Raw genomic sequence first — 18,964 nt, 5'->3', positions numbered from 1 at the left:
TGTACTCTGCATATAAGTTAAATAAGCAGGGTAACAATACATAGCCTTGTCCTACTGTATATTTCCCAATTTTGAACCAGTCCATTTTTCCATGTCTGGTTCTAACTATTCCTTCTTGTCCTGTATACAGGTTTCTCAGGAGACAGCTAAGGTAGTCCGGTATTCCTACCTCTTTAAGGATTTTCCACAGTTCACTGTGATCTACACAGTCAAAAGCTTTAAGTAGTCAATAAAAGAGCAGTAGATGTTTTTCTGGAATTCCCTTGCTTTTTCTAGGATCCAAGGGACATTGGCAATTTGATCTCTGGTTCCTCTGCCTTTTCTACATCTAGTTTGTACATGTGGATGTTGTTGGTTCATGTACTATTAAAGACTAGCTTGAAGGATTTTAAGCATTACTTTGCTAGCATGTGAAATGAGCTCAACCGTATGCAAGTTTTATATAACTAACAACTGACAGCATAGGTTAAGCAATGTTTGGCGAGATCAGTAGTCTAGTCAAGGACATGGCAATGACATGCTAACTTTGAGGTCTCTCACTGATGATAAGTAAAATGGGCTCCACTAGAGTTAACTGTACAGATACTAAATAGAACAAAAAAATTTTAATTATTAAAAATTTCCAAATATTCAAAATAATTAGAGAATGAAAAAGAAAGTATCTGCCACTCTCAACTGAAAGAAAAATATACAATAGAAAAGTTGTGAGTTAAGTTTTATTCAGGGACCTTACTGAGGACTACAGCAGGGAGACAGCCTCTCAGTTAGATCTGAAGAACTGCTCCAAAGAGTTAAGGAAGGGGCCAAGATAAATATGAGCTTTTTTTGCTGGGAAAAACATGTAGTCAAGCACAAAAAGATTACTACTGATCGCAAAGAGTCCGACACAACTGAGCGACTGAACTGAACTGAATCACGAACAGAAAGATATCTTAAGGTAATGACTTTAATGCTTTTCTTTGTAGGGAAGATTCAATGATCTGGGGTCACTGAAATTTTTCCTTAGACAGGTATCTTACTACCTTGGGGATGGCATATCCAAAGCAAAGAATGCTCCCTGTTTTTCTCCATCACGAATTTTCCTCCGGGAACACATTTAGTGGGATATTAGCATGGATGGAGGAGCCTGGTGGGCTACAGTCCATGGGGTCGCTGAGAGTCGGACACAACTGAGTGACTTCACTTTCACTTTTCACTCTTATGCATTGGAGAAGGAAATGGCAACCCACTCCAGTGTTCTTGCCTTGAGAATCCCAGGGACAGGGAAGCCTGGTGGGCTGCCATCTATGGGGTCACATAGAGTTGGACATGACTGAAGCGACTTAGCAGCAGCAGCAGCAGCAGCAGCAGCTTGATCCCTGTAGAACTGGAATGGCAGGTGACATTTTTTTTTCCTTTAACACCGGTTTAAATTTGCAGATTACCAGTAGGTTTCTATTACTCTTATTTTACTTAATATGAAAAACAGCTGGCTATATGGCTGGATGGCATCACTGACTCGATGGACATGAGTCTCAGTGAACTCCGGGAGTTGGTGATGGACAGGGAGGCCTGGCGTGCTGCGATTCATGGGGTCGCAAAGAGTCGGACACGACTGAGCGACTGATCTGATCTGATCTGATCTATTAATGCATTACAAATTTATAACATACGTTAAGAATGAAGCATTATACATAGAATGCAGCATTATATATAGAATGCTTTACTTTAGAAGCAGATGAAATGAATTACTCAATTGAGTAAATCAAATTATTTACTTAAATTATTGAAACAATAATGTGACTTTCAAAGATGAAAAATTTTTTAACATTAAAGTTTAATGATTGAGAAGGGACAGTATGTGGGCTTTATCAAAATAATTAACTATGGAGAATGTTGTGGATCAAAGTTCCTAAGAGAAAAAGTATGACTATCTTTAACTGCTAAGGAAATTCTTTTGAGTTATGTCTAGCATGGCAGAAAATAGGCCAATATTAGAAGTGGTGAACAAGAAAGACTTAGTGATTGGGGTTGCTCAGTAATTTGATTTACTAGTAGGACTGGTATGAAGCGAATAAACCATTGTTTCTCAAGGCCTTAGGGTATTTTCTGAGGCAAAACAACCTCTAACTATATTACTACATAATCACTACTAATAAAAGTTGTAAATATTCTCTCCTTTTAAAAATCACCGTAATAAATTGCAGCCATGATATTATTAGCACTTCACATGACAAACAAACAAATATGATTTAATTGGTGTATGTGTGCGCGCTCAGATGCGCCCAACTCATTGCTACCCTATAGACTGTAGCCTGCCAGGCTCCTCTGTCCATGGGATTTTTCAGGCAAGAATACTGGAGTGGGTTACCATTTCCTCCTCCAGGGGATCTTTCCAACCCAGGGATGGAACCTATATCTCCTGTATCTCCTGCATTGGCAGGCAGATTCTTTACCACTGAGCCACCTGGGAAGTCCAAGATTTAATTATGAGCTATTTTTAGGATCTAGATCAAGTTTCTCACACTAATGCTACTTCAGGTCAGATCATTCTTTGTTAGTAGGGGTGGAAAAGGCTGACCTGTGCATTGTAGAATGTTCAGCAGCAGCGCTATCCTCTGCCTACTAGATGCCAGTAGCAAATCCCAAGTGTGGCAAGACAAAAAATGTCTCCAGATAATACCAGTTAGCGCTGGGGTGGGTGCCACAGGCCTGCAAAATTATCTCCAGTTGAGAATTACTGATCTAGAATAAGAGTCTTCAACTGAAGTAAAATTACATAATGGCTCTTGAAGCCTTAGCAGCAGCATCATGCATAATTTATAAAGGATGTGCCAGGAGGTGGGCATAAAGGTGTCAGTGTGATAATCCCTCAGTCTGAGCAGGAAGTCCCCACTGGTATCACCTTCATTTCTCAACCAACCTCAGTCACCCAAATGTTCTTAAGGATTTGGAGAAATTAAAAGTGGCTTCTCTCTGCTAAAGGGTGGGAAATACTATCAATCAGTCAAGTTAATAAGTAGTGATCTATATGGCAGCTGATCTGACAATATCAAGATATAGCCTCATTTCAGGACACTGGTCTCTATGTAGGGGCTTCCTAGGTGGCCCAGTGGTAAAAACTCTGCCACCAATGCAGGAGACTCGGGAGATGCTGGGTCAATCTCTGGGAAGGGAAGACCCCCTGAAGGAGGAAATGGTAACCCACTCCAGTATTCTTGCCTGGAAAATCCCATGGACAGAGAAGCCTGGTGGGTTGCAGTCCATCAAGTCGTGAAGAGTTGGTTCGGACATGACTGAGTGACATAGCACAACAGTGTCTACATGGCATACATTCTAAGTTTTAAACAAAGAACAGCAGAAACAAAGTAAAAGAAACATGTTGATGGAGCAAGATTCACTCAGTGAGTATTACTGAAGGCCTGGTACGCTGTGTGCGAGATACAGGGAATACAGTAGTGTAAAAAGCAGAAAAAAACCAACACGGACGAGTTAAATAGCAGACCAGTCTGCAATCAATGAGAAAAACCAAAGAAGAGATGATTAAATGTGAGATTTAAGGGGTGACAGTAGAGCTAAAAGTTTAGCCCGGGCAGGGAGGGGGTCAGGAAAGGGCCAAACAATGAGAATATTTTGGAAAAAAGTATACTCTATGTTGTTTATTTTATATCTGGAAATACTCTGTTGTTATGCAATATATATATATATATATATATATATATATAAATCCATACTCAAGATAGAAAGTAATCACATATGTTTAACTAGCAATACACAGACTTCAACAGAACTACAAACAGCAAAGTTGGTGTTTTCTCCCTAAGGAGCAGGGTTATTTTCGCACACGGCAGCTCAGAAAAAACACAGCTATAATTTATCTCAATGAACTAAAAACAATGAAGTGATGCAATACATCTTTCCAAAACAGTCTTTATCAATAATTAAATTCTTGCTTTTTATCTGGGAAATTACATAAAATTGAATTGCATTTATTTCTTATATTTTTTATTTGAGGTCAGCTTACAACTAATGAGCAAGGTGGAATTTTGTATTGCACAAATAAAATGGCTTTAATCATAATCAGAAAATTTTCTATTTTCATATTCACAATGTTATAAAGGAATATGGCCAAAGATTGAGGTTATAAACTCATCAATGAGTTACTCACTTGAATTTCCAATTATCTGACCTTGTTTGATAGCCCATATTTCATACCATCACCAATATAACTAGTAGTAAGAACAATAAGAAAAATAGCCTGTGATTGGGAAGATTCCATTCTAACCTCCCTTTAAAGATCTCTTTCAGAAAAATTTAAAACATAAGAACAAGAAAAGAGACCAAAGAAAATACAAATAATCCAAACAGAAATTGATTTTTTCAAAATATAGTGATCTGAAAACGCCTAGTGTTGTTTCCTGATTTAATGTTCAGCATTTGATATAAATGAAAATACATTTAAACAAACTACATGTTAAGCCAGTGTAGCATAGTTTTGTGTTATACTTCAAAAGACCTTGTTCTCAATCACCAAATCAAAATTATTATTTTGTGCTTCTTAAAGTTAATTACCACTTACTAGAAATTTACTTGTAAAATGAAATGGTTACTGAGCAAAGCATTTAGAGATTTTCATCACTAAAAATTTTCCCCTTGTTGGATGCTCAATTTCTGGATGAAGGGACTCAGTTTTTGTGGATGACTTTACCAAGAAGCTTGAAAAGCCCCACTTCCTTAATATTTTAAAATCACATTCTGTTGCTGCTGCTGCTGCTTCAGTCGTGTCCAACTCTGTGCGACCCCATAGACAGCAGCCCACCAGGCTCCGCCGTCCCTGGGATTCTCCAGGCAAGAAGACTGAAGTGGGTTGCCATTTACTTCTCCAATGCATGAAAGTGAAAAGTGAAAGTGAAGTCGCTCAGTCGTGTCTGACTCAGCGACCCCATGGACAGCAGCCTACGCTAAGTATATTAAAGCACTGTTTTAGAATGATGTTTCACAGACCCTCTCACATTTATAAAGTCATGACAACTTTGACAGTACTTCTAAGTACATATTAATTTATTACATATTTATTATGCAAATGGTAAGTTAGGCTCTGTAGTATGTCAAGCATAGTGCATGAAGAGATCACATTTCCATTAAGGGGACATATAAACAATTTATGAAAAGAGCTATAATAGGGAAATATAGAAAGTATTTTCAGAGTAGAAACCCTGCCTGACTTTTCTCCTGAAAAAACAGATGCACCCAATTCCTCAATTTATAGCTTAAAACTCTTTCTGAGTGATCATCATTCCTTTGTGTCACTTTCTTCAATAAACAAAGCACCCAACTTGATCAAAACAACCCCAACAGCATACCTTGTGGCTTTGGACTTGCAGCTAAGTGTTTTGCTGGCGTCTTCCCATTTATTCCCTGAGCCTCTTCATCAGATGCATTCTGATCAATCAGTGCGGTTGTGCTGCTTTTCAAGCAAGGTGGAACTATAGTGATCTTTGGACAGATACTGCTGCCTGGGAGAGTTCAAAAAGAAAGACAGGTAAATAATGATGTGGAGCATAACCATGTCTTGTGATTTAATTTCTTCTGGCCCCATAAAACAAACACAGTCACAGTTACAAGACTAAGCACCGAAATACTTTTCCCATGTGTGCAGGCCTTGACAAGAGTTTTCCTAAGAAAAATCTCTTTCCGTGTGCTTGAGAAACCTTATAATATATGCTGACAAGAGATTGCTGACTTCTACTACAACACACACACACACACACACACACACACACACTCTCACATTCACTCTTTCTCTCTCCCATCCCTTTCCTTGCAGGGACACAGACAGGACAATATGTAGCTGCTATGATGCAGGCGAAGGACAGGATCAAAGGGCCCAGCACGAATCTGCTAAAAGAGTTCCTTTTCAAGGTCCATTCAGTTGCCAGTCATCAAGTGGCTCAAAAGAACAAAGGAGGAAAGCACGAACATGACAGTTGACTTGAAGACTCTAGAAGAATGGCTTGATTACAAATGAAGAAATACATACACACACACCATGTCCCTCTTTTTACTAACTTACTCAGACTCCAAATCAATGTTATCAATGCTCATGTTTTCAAAAAAGATGAGATTATGTAGGTAATACTCATATTTAGTTACAACTCAAAATCTTTAAAACACTGCAATGCTTTAAAATACTGAAATATATCATGAGACACAGAGAACAGATCAATTCTCAGTTCAATTTCTGATAAATACTGAATTTCAGAGACTTTTAAAGAAATCATATGCCAGTGTTTTTATACAGATATTAAGTTTTCCCTCCTTCCAGCTGCACAGTGGTATTAACAACAGACTGAACCTGTTTAGGAGAAAATAAAAGTATGTATGCCATTTAAGAAACTATAATGTAAGAAAGTTTATTTTCATACAATCCAAATATCTAAAATGAGATCTATTAAAGATAAAAGGCCTTAATTATTACTCAAAACAAGAAAAACTAATAAAACCCAACAACTTTCTACTGAGTAAAAAAATTCCCTTTTCCTTCAACTGATTATTGGGTAATACTGACTAAAAACTATAATACTGCTTTATTTTCTGGGTACACCTTAAAATGTATCTAGGTAAAACAAGTTTTAGAAGATTTAATAGTTTACAAGTATTGTCTGATAAGTTATTAGAGACCAAATGGTAAAACACATTAAATGAGTTTCATCAGGCACCCTTCTGCTAAAATGGACTGCCAACTAAAAGCATTGTTTAGCCAAACATAACAAAGGCCATGAATGCAAGGTTTAAGGAACATTATGTGACAGCATATTGGTAAAATTATAAAGAAAGAAATAAAAGCTAAGTTTTCAAATGTATGACCTTATCTACCTTCTTAGAAAAATCAATTTAGTAGTCAAAGTATATCTGGTAAAACCCACAGTGTACCATCTAGCCACTTAGTCTTTTAGGGGCATTAGAATTTTTGTTTCACAAATAGCCCAAGAATGGTTTAGCATCTGAAAGACTACCTGCTGGGGTCTAGTGAAGGATGGCCTAGAGGCAGAAACAGTGAAAATCTGCAACCCAACTACAAATCAGAGGCAGAAACTGTAACCTAACAGTAAAATGAGACACTGTGAAATCAAGAATACAGCTTTAGAGATGATTTATGGCAACAAAACAATAAAAGGGGGCCAGCTGGAGGGGGTAAATGAGAAAACAAATTAAACTGAATTTTGAAAAAATAGACACCACTGCTACATATTAAAAGATGAAGCTACTTTAATAACTAACCTATTTAGAAAAACAAAACATGTCTTGAATAAATAATTTTTAACTGAAAACTAGGCACTTAATTTCTGAATAGCAAACTTATATGATCTGATGGGTTTACATTTATTCATCTCAGATGAATATGATGAAATGCCTGCCGTAAGAGGTCAACTACACATCTATTTTCTTTTAAATCCATTCAAGTCATGATTACAAATCTTTTGCCAGTGATAGTAAATCCATAGCCAGAAACTTCATTATAGATCATTATTTAAAGCCCATCTTTCAACCATTATCACAAGGTATGAAAATAGAGTGAAAGATGCAGAAAACACATACTTAAAAGGTGTGTGTGTGTGTGTGTGTGTGTGTGTTTAAAGCAAAGACAAATATGCAGCAGAGACCATGCAAAGTTCAAAATCTTTACTATATTTATTATCTGGTCCTTTACAGGAAAAGTTTGTTGACCATGGTCTAGGTCAAACACATCATGGTAAAGGAAGTTTGACTAAAATTAAGCAGTACCATTTCATTAAACACTTCATCTTCTAACATCTTGGATATTAGCAACACAGAGGAATATTTCTTTTTGCTTGTTTATGACTGACTCAGCCTACTTACATTTGGAGACACTCCTTATTTGGGTACCAGTTGCATAACAAGGACTTGAAACCAAAATTGTAACCAGATGGTCTACCCATCCAAGAATTTTTATTATTAACAATAGAGGCTTTCAGATTCCAATTAACCAAGAACCAGGAGGGGTGATTAAACAGGTATCTTGGGCACAGATACAACATTATGTTAGCATGGGGAGTGGGGTCCTAACCATTTTGCATTCCTCTGTCTCATGCTTGCTGGGTCATATTTCCTGTAAGAAATGTCTAGACATGTAACTGCAAGGTATCATCAGATATCCTCAGTTAATCCAGCCTCATCTGTGACTGCATAAACCTCCCTGTTCTAACTGGAAAGGTTCCCACTGTGGCTTAATTTTCATTTATTGTCTTCTGCATGATACTTGTGAGTGGCAGATAATCTCTCTGACTGGTTAGGGTGACTTTGTCTCCTATTTGCAAAACTTTGTGCTGGGTTGTTATATTTTGCCAACTTACTGTTGAATGGATCTTCCACAAATTAAGGCTGGATTTACTTCAAAGCAAAGTCCACTCATTTCCTGATTCTTCAGGCATAATCTCTTGTCATTGGATCCATGACCTCAGATCACTCTTTATGGCCTTATTATAGCCTTGTCTATACTGCCTCACACAACCAAAACATCTCTTCAACTGTGGCAATTCTCTAGCCTAGAAGATCTTCATGGGCTGACCACCTCTCAGGACAAGAGGATCTCTTAACTTACAAGCACAGAGTAATTTTCTAAGGAAGACAATCTTCCTAGGATTATATTGCCCAGAAGGAAAGAGATAGTTAAAAAAGACAAGACAAGGAAAAAAAAAAAACAGAAAAAAAAAAAACCCTTTATTTTGAAATAACCTTAGATTTACAGAAGAGTTGCACTCAGGTTCTTAGGTTAGCATCTTATATAACTATAGTATGTTAAAAAATTAAGAATTTAATATTGGTACAATATTAAATCACAGATTTCATTCAGATTTCACCATTTTACCACTAACAGTCTTTTTCTGTCACAGCATCCAAACCAAGATACCATGTTGCATTTATTTCTCCAATCTGGGAGAGTTACTCAGTCTTTGCTTGTCTTTCATTTCCTTGGCACTTTTGAAGAGTTCTGGTAGGTATTTTGTAGAGTGGCCCTCAAATTCTTTTCTCATGATTGGACTGGGTTTACATGTTTGGGGAAAGAACATTCTAGAGGTGCTTTACCCATCTCACTACATTACATCACTGCATGATATTAACATGATTAGCACATGTGGTGCTAAATTTGGTCACTGAGTAAGGTAGTCCAAGGTAGGAGATAGATGGGTTCCAGGTTGGACATTTACAATCAGTCAGCCTCCTCTTTGCCTTTCCTGAGATAAGAGATAGGTGGGCTGCAGTTGAGGAATTTACAACCAGCTCCCCATTTGCTCTTGGAAATGGAAGTAACAACAGACACTGGGTAAATAGCTAGTCTTGTCTCTTGTTAACACATGATTATTGTTAAGGCAATAATCATGGCAAGGACAAAGAGAGGCAAAGATCCTCCTGAGTAAAAGATAAGAGAGACACTATACATGTTCAGAAAGGCTCCTTAAAGTCAAAAGTCAAAGGATGATTCGAGGCCATAATGAGTCTTGCTTCTCCCAGAGGCCTTCACTTCAAGATCGATCTTGACTGCGTGCACACCCCAAGGCAGGGTCCCAAGTAGGTCAGGTGTGGAAAACGAAATCAGAAGGTCTTCCTTGGTCTGAAGGAAGACTAAGGTCAGTTAGTCTTAAGACTGACCGGAAGAACTGCCTTTATATAAATGATTTAACACCACTCTTTATAGTGTTCCTCCTCACTAGGGGGGATGCCCACACCCTTTTTCTTCAGTAGGGAACCTCTGCCTTGCTTCTATCTCAACTAAACAAACTGTTTCTCTATGTGCTCTCCCACTTATTCTGCTATGTCTTTAATAATAAACTTTGTATCTGGTATTTATAGTTTCTGCCTCTGTGATAAACACATTTTTCACTGGGGACAAAGATCCAGGGAAAATTAGCTTCCAGCCCTTGCTGCCTTGGTGGCTAGGATTCCAAGTTTTCATCCAGGGTACCCAGGATCAATTCCTGGGCAGGAAATTAAGATTTGACTTCATGCCACCTAACGCTGCTGCCTTGCTGAGATTAGTATCTGCCAAGTTTATCCACAGGAAAATGTTCTATCTGTTATAAGACATTTTTCAACAGTCTTCTCCTATCATCCCTTCAGGACTCTCCATTTGTCTCACAGATTCTGGATATGGGTCATATCTCCCATGTGCTGTTTAAAATGCCTAGACTAAGACATCAATTGCACTTAAAAAAAAAAAGTCATTAAAGTTATAAAACTCATGGCTTACAACTCATTTGCCAAGGGTAACACATCTATAGCAAGTACATTTATTTCAGAAAACTACTTTAGTTTTCCAAACTTGAAGAACTCAATAACAAAATCCATACCCACGCCCACCCTACCTTGCCAAACAATTAGCAAATCACAAAAAGAGAAGAATTTTCTTCTTGGAGGAGAAAATATATGCACAAATTTAAGAAATTTCCTTGGATCTAGAAAATCGAAACCTAGGAACCCAATCTACAGAAAAAATCTTGTGTGTGTAAACTCATATGTACATGGATATGCAACATACACAGTTATGAAAAACAAAAATAAGACTGGGAAAATCTTCAAGGTATTATTAAATAAAGGACCAAAAAAACTAGAAAAGTATGTATAATATAATCCAATTAAAAAAATAAGATATATACAAACATGTATAAATGTACTGAAAGGAATGGAAGGTAACATGACAAAGGGACAAGGGTAGGGTGAGAGAACAAATGAGAACTTCTGTGTTTTGCTGTCCATAGAGCAATATCATTAAAATCACTTATAACAAAAATATACTTCTATAAAAAAGAAAATCTATGAAAGTAGCCAAGTAAATGTACTACAAATTATTTTTAAAAGAATATCCTTTATATGTCATAGCTCAGTTGGAAAAGAATCCTCCTGCAATGCAGGAGACTCCAGTTCGATTCCTGGTTCGGGAAGATCCACTGGAGAAGGGATAGGCTACCCGCTCCAGTATTCTTGGGCTTTCCTTGTGGCTCAGCTGGTAAAGAATCCGCCTGCAATGTGGGAGACCTGGGTTCAATCCCTGGGTTGGGAAGATCCCCTGGAGAAGGGAAAGGCTACCCACTCTAGTATTCTGGCCTGGAGAATGCCATGGACTGTATAGTCCATGGGATCACAAAGAGTCAGACACGAATAAGCAATTTTCACTTCACTTCACTCATAAGTGCACACCTATGTTCATAGCAGCATTATTCATAATAGCTAAGCTGTGGAGGCAAACCAAGTATCTGTTGACAGATGAATGGATAAATAAAATGTGGAATATATATATAATTGAATATTATTCAGCATGAAAATGAAGGAAATTCTGATACATGCTACAGAATGGGTGTCCTTGAAGCCATTATGCTAAGTGAAATATGTCAGCTAAAAAACACAAATACCTTATGATTCCATTTATATGAGTTACATAGAGTAGTCAAAACTGGGGACAGAAATTAGAGTAGTGGTGCCAGGGACTAGAGGAATGGAAGAACGAAGTTACTATTTCACAAAAGTTAAGTTTTATAAAATCAAAGAGTTCTATGGAAGGATGGTTGTCATAGCACTACAACAATCAGATCAGATCAGATCAGTCGCTCAGTCGTGTCCGACTCTTTGCGACCCCATGAATTGCAGCACGCCAGGCCTCCCTGTCCATCACCAACTCCCGGAGTTCACTCAAACTCACGTCCATCGAGTCAGTGATGACATCCAGCCATCTCATCCTCTGTCGTCCCCTTCTCCTTTTGCTCCCAATCCCTCCCAGCATCAGAGTCTTTTCCAATGAGTCAACTCTTCGCATGAGGTGGCCAAAGTACTGGAGTTTCAGCTTTAGCATCATTCCTTCCAAAGAAATCCCAGGGCTGATCTCCTTCAGAATGGACTGGTTGGATCTCCTTGCAGTCCAAGGGACTCTCAAGAGTCTTCTCCAACACCACAGTTCAAAAGCATCAATTCTTCAGCGCTCAGCCTTCTTCACAGTCCAACTCTCACATCCATACATGACCACAGGAAAAACCATAGCCTTGACTAGATGAACCTTTGTTGGCAAGTAATGTCTCTGCTTTTGAATATGCTATCTAGGTTGGTCATAACTTTCCTTCCAAGGAGTAAGCATCTTTTAAGTTCATGGCTGCAGTCACCATCTGTAGTGATTTTGGAGCCCCCCAAAATAAAGTCTGACACTGTTTCCACTGTTTCCCCATCTATTTCCCATGGAGTGATGGGACTGGATGCCATGATCATCGTTTTCTGAATGTTGAGCTTTAAAGCCAACTTTTTCACTCTCCACTTTCACTTTCATCAAGAGGCTTTTTAGTTCCTCTTCACTTTCTGCCATAAGGGTGGTGTCATCTGCATATCTGAGGTTATTGATATTTCTCCCAGCAATCTTGATTCCAGTTTGTGTTTCTTCCAGTCCAGCGTTTCTCATGATGTACTCTGCATAGAAGTTAAATAAGCAGGGTGACAATATACAGCCTTGACATACTCCTTTCCCAATTTGGAACCAGTCTGTTGTTCCATGTCCAGTTCTAACTGTTGCTTCCTGACCTGCATACAAATTTCTCAAGAGGCAGGACAGGTGGTCTGGTATTCCCATCTCTTTCAGAATTTTCCACAGTTTATTGTGATGCACACAGTCAAAGGCTTTGGCATAGTCAATAAAGCAGAAATAGATGCTTTTCTGGAACTCTCTTGCTTTTTCCATGATCCAGCGGATGTTGGCCATTTGATCTCTGGTTCCTCTGCCCTTTCTAAAACCAGCTTGAACATCTGGAAGTTCACGGTTCACATATTGCTGAAGCCTGGCTTGGAGAATTTTGAGCATTACTTTACTAGCGTGTGAGATAAGTGCAATTGTGCGGTAGTTTGAGCATTCTTTGGCATTGCCTTTCTTTGGGATTGGAATGAAAACTGACCTTTTCCAGTCCTGTGGCCACTGCTGAGTTTTCCAAATTTGCTGCCATATTGAGTGCAGCACTTTCACAGCATCATCTTTCAGGATTTGGAATAGCTCAACTGGAATTCCATCACCTCCACTAGCTTTGTTCATAGTGATGTTTTCTAAGGCCCACTTGACTTCACATTCCAGGATGTCTGGCTCTAGGTCAGTGATCACACCATCGTGATTATCTGGGTCGTGAAGATCTTTTTTTGTACATTTTTTCTGTGTATGGAATATACTTAATGCTAGTGAGGGCTTCCCTGGGGACTCTGTGGTAAAGAATCCACCTGCCAGTGCAGGAGCCTGGGGTTCAATCCCTGGGTGGGGAAGATCTCCTGGAGAAGGAATGGCAAACCACTTCAGTATTCTTGCCTGGGAAATCCCATGGACAGAGGATCCTGGCAGGCTACAGTCCCAGGGGTCACAAAAGAGTGGACATGACTTAGAAAATTACAATACCAATGAACTATACACTTAAAATAGGTAAGATGTTAAAGTTTTTATTATCCATTTAAACAAAAAAGTAACTAAAAAAACATATTTCTTGCTTAATAAAGAAAAAATAAATATTAATGCATTCAACTGCCTACTTAGCATCTCCACTAGTATGTCTAAGAACTAATTAACACTTGACACACCCAAATCTGACTCTGTTATTTCCCAACTCTCACTCAAAATAAACTGCCTTTACCATCTTCTCCACCTCAGTAAATAGCAAATCTGTGCTTAGGACTAAAAGCTTGGAAGTATTCTAAATTCCTCTTGTTTTCTCTCCCACTCTATATCCTACTGAAAGTCGTTCAGTTGTGTCTGACTCTTTGCAACCCCATAGACTATACAGTCCATTGAATTCTCCAGGCCAGACTACTAGAGTGGGTAGTCTTTCCCTTCTCCAGGGGATCTTCCCAACCCACAGATCAAACCCAGGTCTCCTGCATTGCAGGCAGATTCTTTACCAGCTGAGCCACAAGGGAAGCCCAAGAATAGTGGAGTGGGTAGCCTATCCCTTTTCCAGCAGATCTTCCCGACCCAGGAATCAAACCAGGGTCTCCTGCATTGCAGGAGGATTCCTTAGCAACTGAGCTATCAGGGAAGCCCAAAAAGGGATGTAACCACCAGGAAATTCTGTTGACTCTATCATCTACCATTCCCACCTGCACAGCTACTATTCTGGTCTAAATTACCACAACCATTGACTGGATTACAACAAGACCCTCCATCTGGTCTCTCTGCACCCACCCTTGTTCTCAGTATGTGTGTCCTTAGTCGCTCAGTTGTGTCTGACTCTTTGTGACTCCATGGACTATAGCCTGCCTGGCTCCTGTGTCCACTGCATTTTTCAGGCAAGAATACTGGAATGGGTTGCCATTTCCTCCTCCAAGGGATATTCCCAACCTAGGGATCAAACCTGTGTCTCCTGCAGCTCTTGCATTGGAGGCAGATTCTTTACTGCTGAGCCATGGGGGAAAGTACTGTACTCAGTACATGTTTTCAAAGATGCCAGACAGTCCCTTTTAAAACCCAACTCAGATCATGTCATCCCTGTGCTTAATATTCTTCAACAGCTCCACATTTCACTCCATAGTTTAACAACTGAACTGTTAATTGCAGCTGATAGGCTTTACATGATCTGGTCTTCAGTCCCTTTAGCAATGACCTCATCGCCTAGTATTACCCCTTTGCTCACTACAATCTAGTCACACTGGTGCCCTGCTATTCCTCCAACAGGAAAAGCATCTTTATAGGAATTGGTTTAGCTGTTTTTTGCTGCAATGCTCTTCCCCCAGATTAACTGCTTTCTTTTCACATCTTGGCTCAAATTGCATCTTGTCAACATGGGCTACCCTGACCACTCTTATCTAGTATAACTGCTACTCAAAGTTATAGCAGTTATACTTAACTGTTATAATATATAGTTATCAGTTCAGTTCAGTTGTTCAGTCATGTCCGACTCTTTGCGACCCCATGGACTGCAGCATGATAGGCTTCCCTGTCCATCACCAACTCCCGGAGCTTGCTCAAACTCATATCCATTGAGTCGGTGATACATCCAATCATCTTATCCTCTGTCGACCCCTTCTCCTGTGTTCAATCTTTCCCAGCATCAGGTTTTTCCCCAAAGAGTCAGTTTTTTGCATACGGTGGCCAAAGTACTGGAGTTTCAGCTTCAACATCAGTCCTTCCAATGAGTATTCAGGACTGATTCCTTTAAAATGGACTGGTTGGATCTCCGTGCAGGCCAAGGGACTCTCAAGAGTCTTCTCCAACACCATAGTTCAAAAGCATCAATTCTTTGGTGTTCAGCTTTCTTTATACTCCAACTCTCACATCTGTAAATGACTACTGGAAAAATCATAGCTTTGATTGGACGGGCCTTTGTTGGAAAGTAATGTTTATGCTTTTTAATATGCTGTCGAGGTTGGTCATAACTTTTCTTCTAAGGAGCCAGCATCTTTTAATTTCATGGCTGCAGTCACCATCTGAAGTGATTTTGGAGCCCCCAAAATAAAATCTGTTACCGTTTCCACTGTTTCCCCATCTATTTGCCATGAAGTAATGGGACCAGATGCCATGATCTTAGTTTTCTGAATGTTGAGTTTTAAGTCAACTTTTTCACTCTACTCTTTCACTTTCACCAAGAGGCTCTTTAGTTTTTCCTCGCTTTCTGCGTAAGGATGGTGTCATCTGCATATCTGAGGTTATTGATACTTCTCCTGGCAATCTTGATTCCAGTTTGTGCTTCATCCAGGCCAGCATTTTGCATGATATTCTCTGCATTTAAGTTTAATAAGCAGGGTGACAATACACAGCCTTGACGTACTCCCTTACCTATTTGGAACCAGTTTGTTGTTCCATGTCCAGCTCTAACCATTGCTTCTTGACCTGCATACAGATTTCTCAGGAGGCAGGTAAGGTGGTCTGGTATTCCCCTCTCTTAAAGATTTTTCTGGGGTTTGTTGTAATCTATACAGTCAAAGGCTTTGGTGTAGTCAATAAAGCAGAAGTAGATGTTTTTCTGGAACTCTCTTGCATTTTCTATGATCCAAAGTATGTTAACAATTTGATCTCTGGTTCCTCTGCCTTTTCTAAATCCAACTTGAATATCTGGAAGTTCTCCGTTCGTGTACTGCTGAAGCCTGGTTTGGAGAATTTTGAGCATTACTTTGCTAGTGTGTAAGATAAGTGAAATTGCATAGTAGTTTGAACATTCTTTGGCATTGCCTTTCTTTGGGATTGGAATGAAAACTGACCTTTTCCAGTCCTGTGGCCACTGCTGAGTTTTCCACATTTGCTGGCATATTGAGTGCAGCGCTTTCACAGCATCATCTCATTGTTTTCCTCTATCTCTTTGCTATGATCACTGAGGAAGGCTTTCTTATCTCTCCGTGCTATTCTTTGGAAATCTGTGTTCAAATAGGTACATCTTTCCTTTTCTCCTCTTCTTTTCTCAGCTATTTCTATGGCCTCCTCAGACAACCATTTTGCCTTGTTGCATTTCTTTCTCTTGGGGATGGTCTTGCTCACTGCCTCCTGTACAATGTCACAAACCTCCATCCATAGCTCTGCAGGCACTCTGTCTATCATGTTTAATCCCTTGAATCTGTTTGTCACTTCCACTGTATAATTGTAAGGGATTTGATTTAGGTGATACCTGAATGGTCTCGTGGTTTTCCCTTCTTTCTTCAACTTAAATCTGAATTTGGCAATAAGGAGTTCATGATCTGAGCCACAGTCATCTCCGGGTCTTGTTTTTGCTGATGGTATAGAGCTTCTCCATCTTTGGCTGCAAAGAATATAATCAATCTGATTTCAGTATTGACCATCTGGTGATGTCCATGTGCAGAGTCTTCTCTTGTGTTGTTGAAAGAGGGTGTTTGCTATGACCAATGCGTTCTCTTGACAAAACTCTGTTAGCCTTTGCTCTGCTTCATTTTGTGCTCCAAGGCCAAATTTGGCTGTTACACCAGGTATCTCTTGACTTCCTACTTTTGCATTCCAGTCCCCTATAATAAAAAGGACATCTTTTTTTGGTGTTAGTTCTAGAACGTCTTATAGGTCTTCATAGAACTGCTCAACTTCAGCTTCTTCGGCATTAGTGGTTGGGGCATAGGCTTGAATTACTGTGATATTGAATGGTTTGCCATTCAATATATAGTTATAGTTAACTGGTATAATATATATATTATATAGTGAGCCGCAGTGAGTTAACTGCTGTAAGATATAGTTAACTGTTATAACTGCTTTACACATTGTACCCCCTCCCATAGTATTTATCACCTTCTAACAAACTGCTTTATTTATTTTGTTAATTGTCTCTCTGCCCTGGTTAGAATGTAAGCCCTAGGAACATCTCATGAACATCCCCTGCCAAATTAAGTAGATGTTCAGTAACTAACTATTGAAGGAATAAATTCTAGACACTTTAGGCAAGTTTCTCTTCATCTGCTTACATTTTCATTTTCTATTTCATGAGAAGTGTTTTCTAAATTCCAACAATAAGGAAAGATGGAGCTGCTTGAGAACTCAATCTATACAAAATTTCAAACATTTCCATTCTGAGGTAAAATTTAAACATTTCAAGTTATTTATATACAAATTCTAAATATCTAGGGGAGGGGGAAACTTTACCCAATTCATCTTCCTGAATCCAGGAGATTTCTAAACATCTGGAATTGTGGAACTATCTAGATGTTTGTCTTGATTAAAAAAAAAAATGTAGCAGCAAAAAGTCCCAGCAATGGACTGAAATATTTTCTGTAATTTTATTTACATTTATTAGACCAACTAAAATGAACTACAGCTGCCAGTGTTTCAGACTCAGCATCTGATACTACCTAAAATTATAGAATAGCATAGAGTTGAACTGTTAGGAAAAGTAGATTGCTTCAGATCTTTGAAATTCAAAAGTAATATGAACTTAAAATAAGCCTTGAAGGTAGGTAACTGTAGATATTCCTTATTTTTAAAGGTTCCATTGTGTGGGGAAATTAACAAGATGGCACCAGTCAAGCTCTCTCAACCCATGCTCTCAAGCCCCTCTCACCCCATGTTCTATAAGCAATGACTCTGCACGGTTATGTATGGCTGAGATCACTTACAGAACTGCATGCGTGTCATGAGGTACTAGCTTGGTTACGGGCTACTTTTTGCGGTACACCTGTAAGAACTTCACCCTGGAAGCCCTGGCTGCTGCCGCATCAGTCTACACTGGAGTGACATCATGGTTACATCATATGAGTTTATGTTATGGCTATTTATGGTTATGTTATGACTGCTGCTACAGATGCTGCATTGGCCAGAAGAGAGGCTGTATTATGGCTGCCATGCCAGCCAGGAGAGAATATTCATGTCTGTACTTCCTACGGCTCCTCAAGTCTCCTTCCAGCCTCTTACCTCGAGCCTTGCCTACCCTGGATTCAGCAAACAGTGTGGTCAGTGTGAACAGCAAGATATCTGGTGTAACAAATAGGATCAGCAGTACACACTGCTTTATGCTACAAATAAAATATGTATAAAGGTAACTATTACTACTGTATCTAAGGCAAATCCAGCAATATATGTAATGACATAAAATAAATGCAGCCTCTGAAAACACAAAAATGATTTGTTTTCAAACTAGTAACAGTTTATTTTCCTGAAACATGTTTCATAATTTTATTAAAATTTTTGCTACTCAAAAGTAATGGAAATGTTAATAAAATTTCTAAAGACTGCTATAGTGACTAATCCTTTCAAAGTTAACAACTCACTAAGACTGAGTTCCAGTTTTGATGGAAGTTTTGAGCTTATAGATGAGGCCCACAATCATGGTACCTGTTATATATATGTACATATGCTGCAGCTACTGTTCAGCCGCTCAGTCATATCCAACTCTGCAATTCCATGGATTGTAGCCTGTCAGGCTTCTCTAGCCATGGTATTTTCCAGGCAAGAATACTGAAGTGGCTTGCCATTTCCTTTTTCAGGGGATCTTCCCAACCCAGGGATCCAACCTGCATCTCCTGCATTGGC

General features: G+C 39.0%; 1 protein-coding gene across 4 annotated transcripts in view; it reads right to left on the bottom strand.

Moving 5' to 3' along the window:
* Positions 1-18,964, bottom strand: part of FGD4 (FYVE, RhoGEF and PH domain containing 4) — a 229,996-nt gene that overhangs the window by 72,330 nt on the left and 138,702 nt on the right. For all 4 annotated transcript variants that reach the window (XM_027541685.1, XM_027541689.1, XM_027541690.1 and 1 more), the window contains exon 2: positions 5,343-5,495. In XM_027541685.1, coding sequence (XP_027397486.1) covers positions 5,343-5,495 — 153 coding nt within the window. The remainder of the gene's footprint in view (positions 1-5,342; positions 5,496-18,964) is intronic.

Source organism: Bos indicus x Bos taurus, chromosome 5 (assembly GCF_003369695.1).
Source record: "Bos indicus x Bos taurus breed Angus x Brahman F1 hybrid chromosome 5, Bos_hybrid_MaternalHap_v2.0, whole genome shotgun sequence".
Taxonomy (NCBI): domain Eukaryota; kingdom Metazoa; phylum Chordata; class Mammalia; order Artiodactyla; family Bovidae; genus Bos; species Bos indicus x Bos taurus.
Note: the sequence above shows the minus strand (reverse complement) of the source record. Positions and strands in the feature narration are given on the sequence as shown.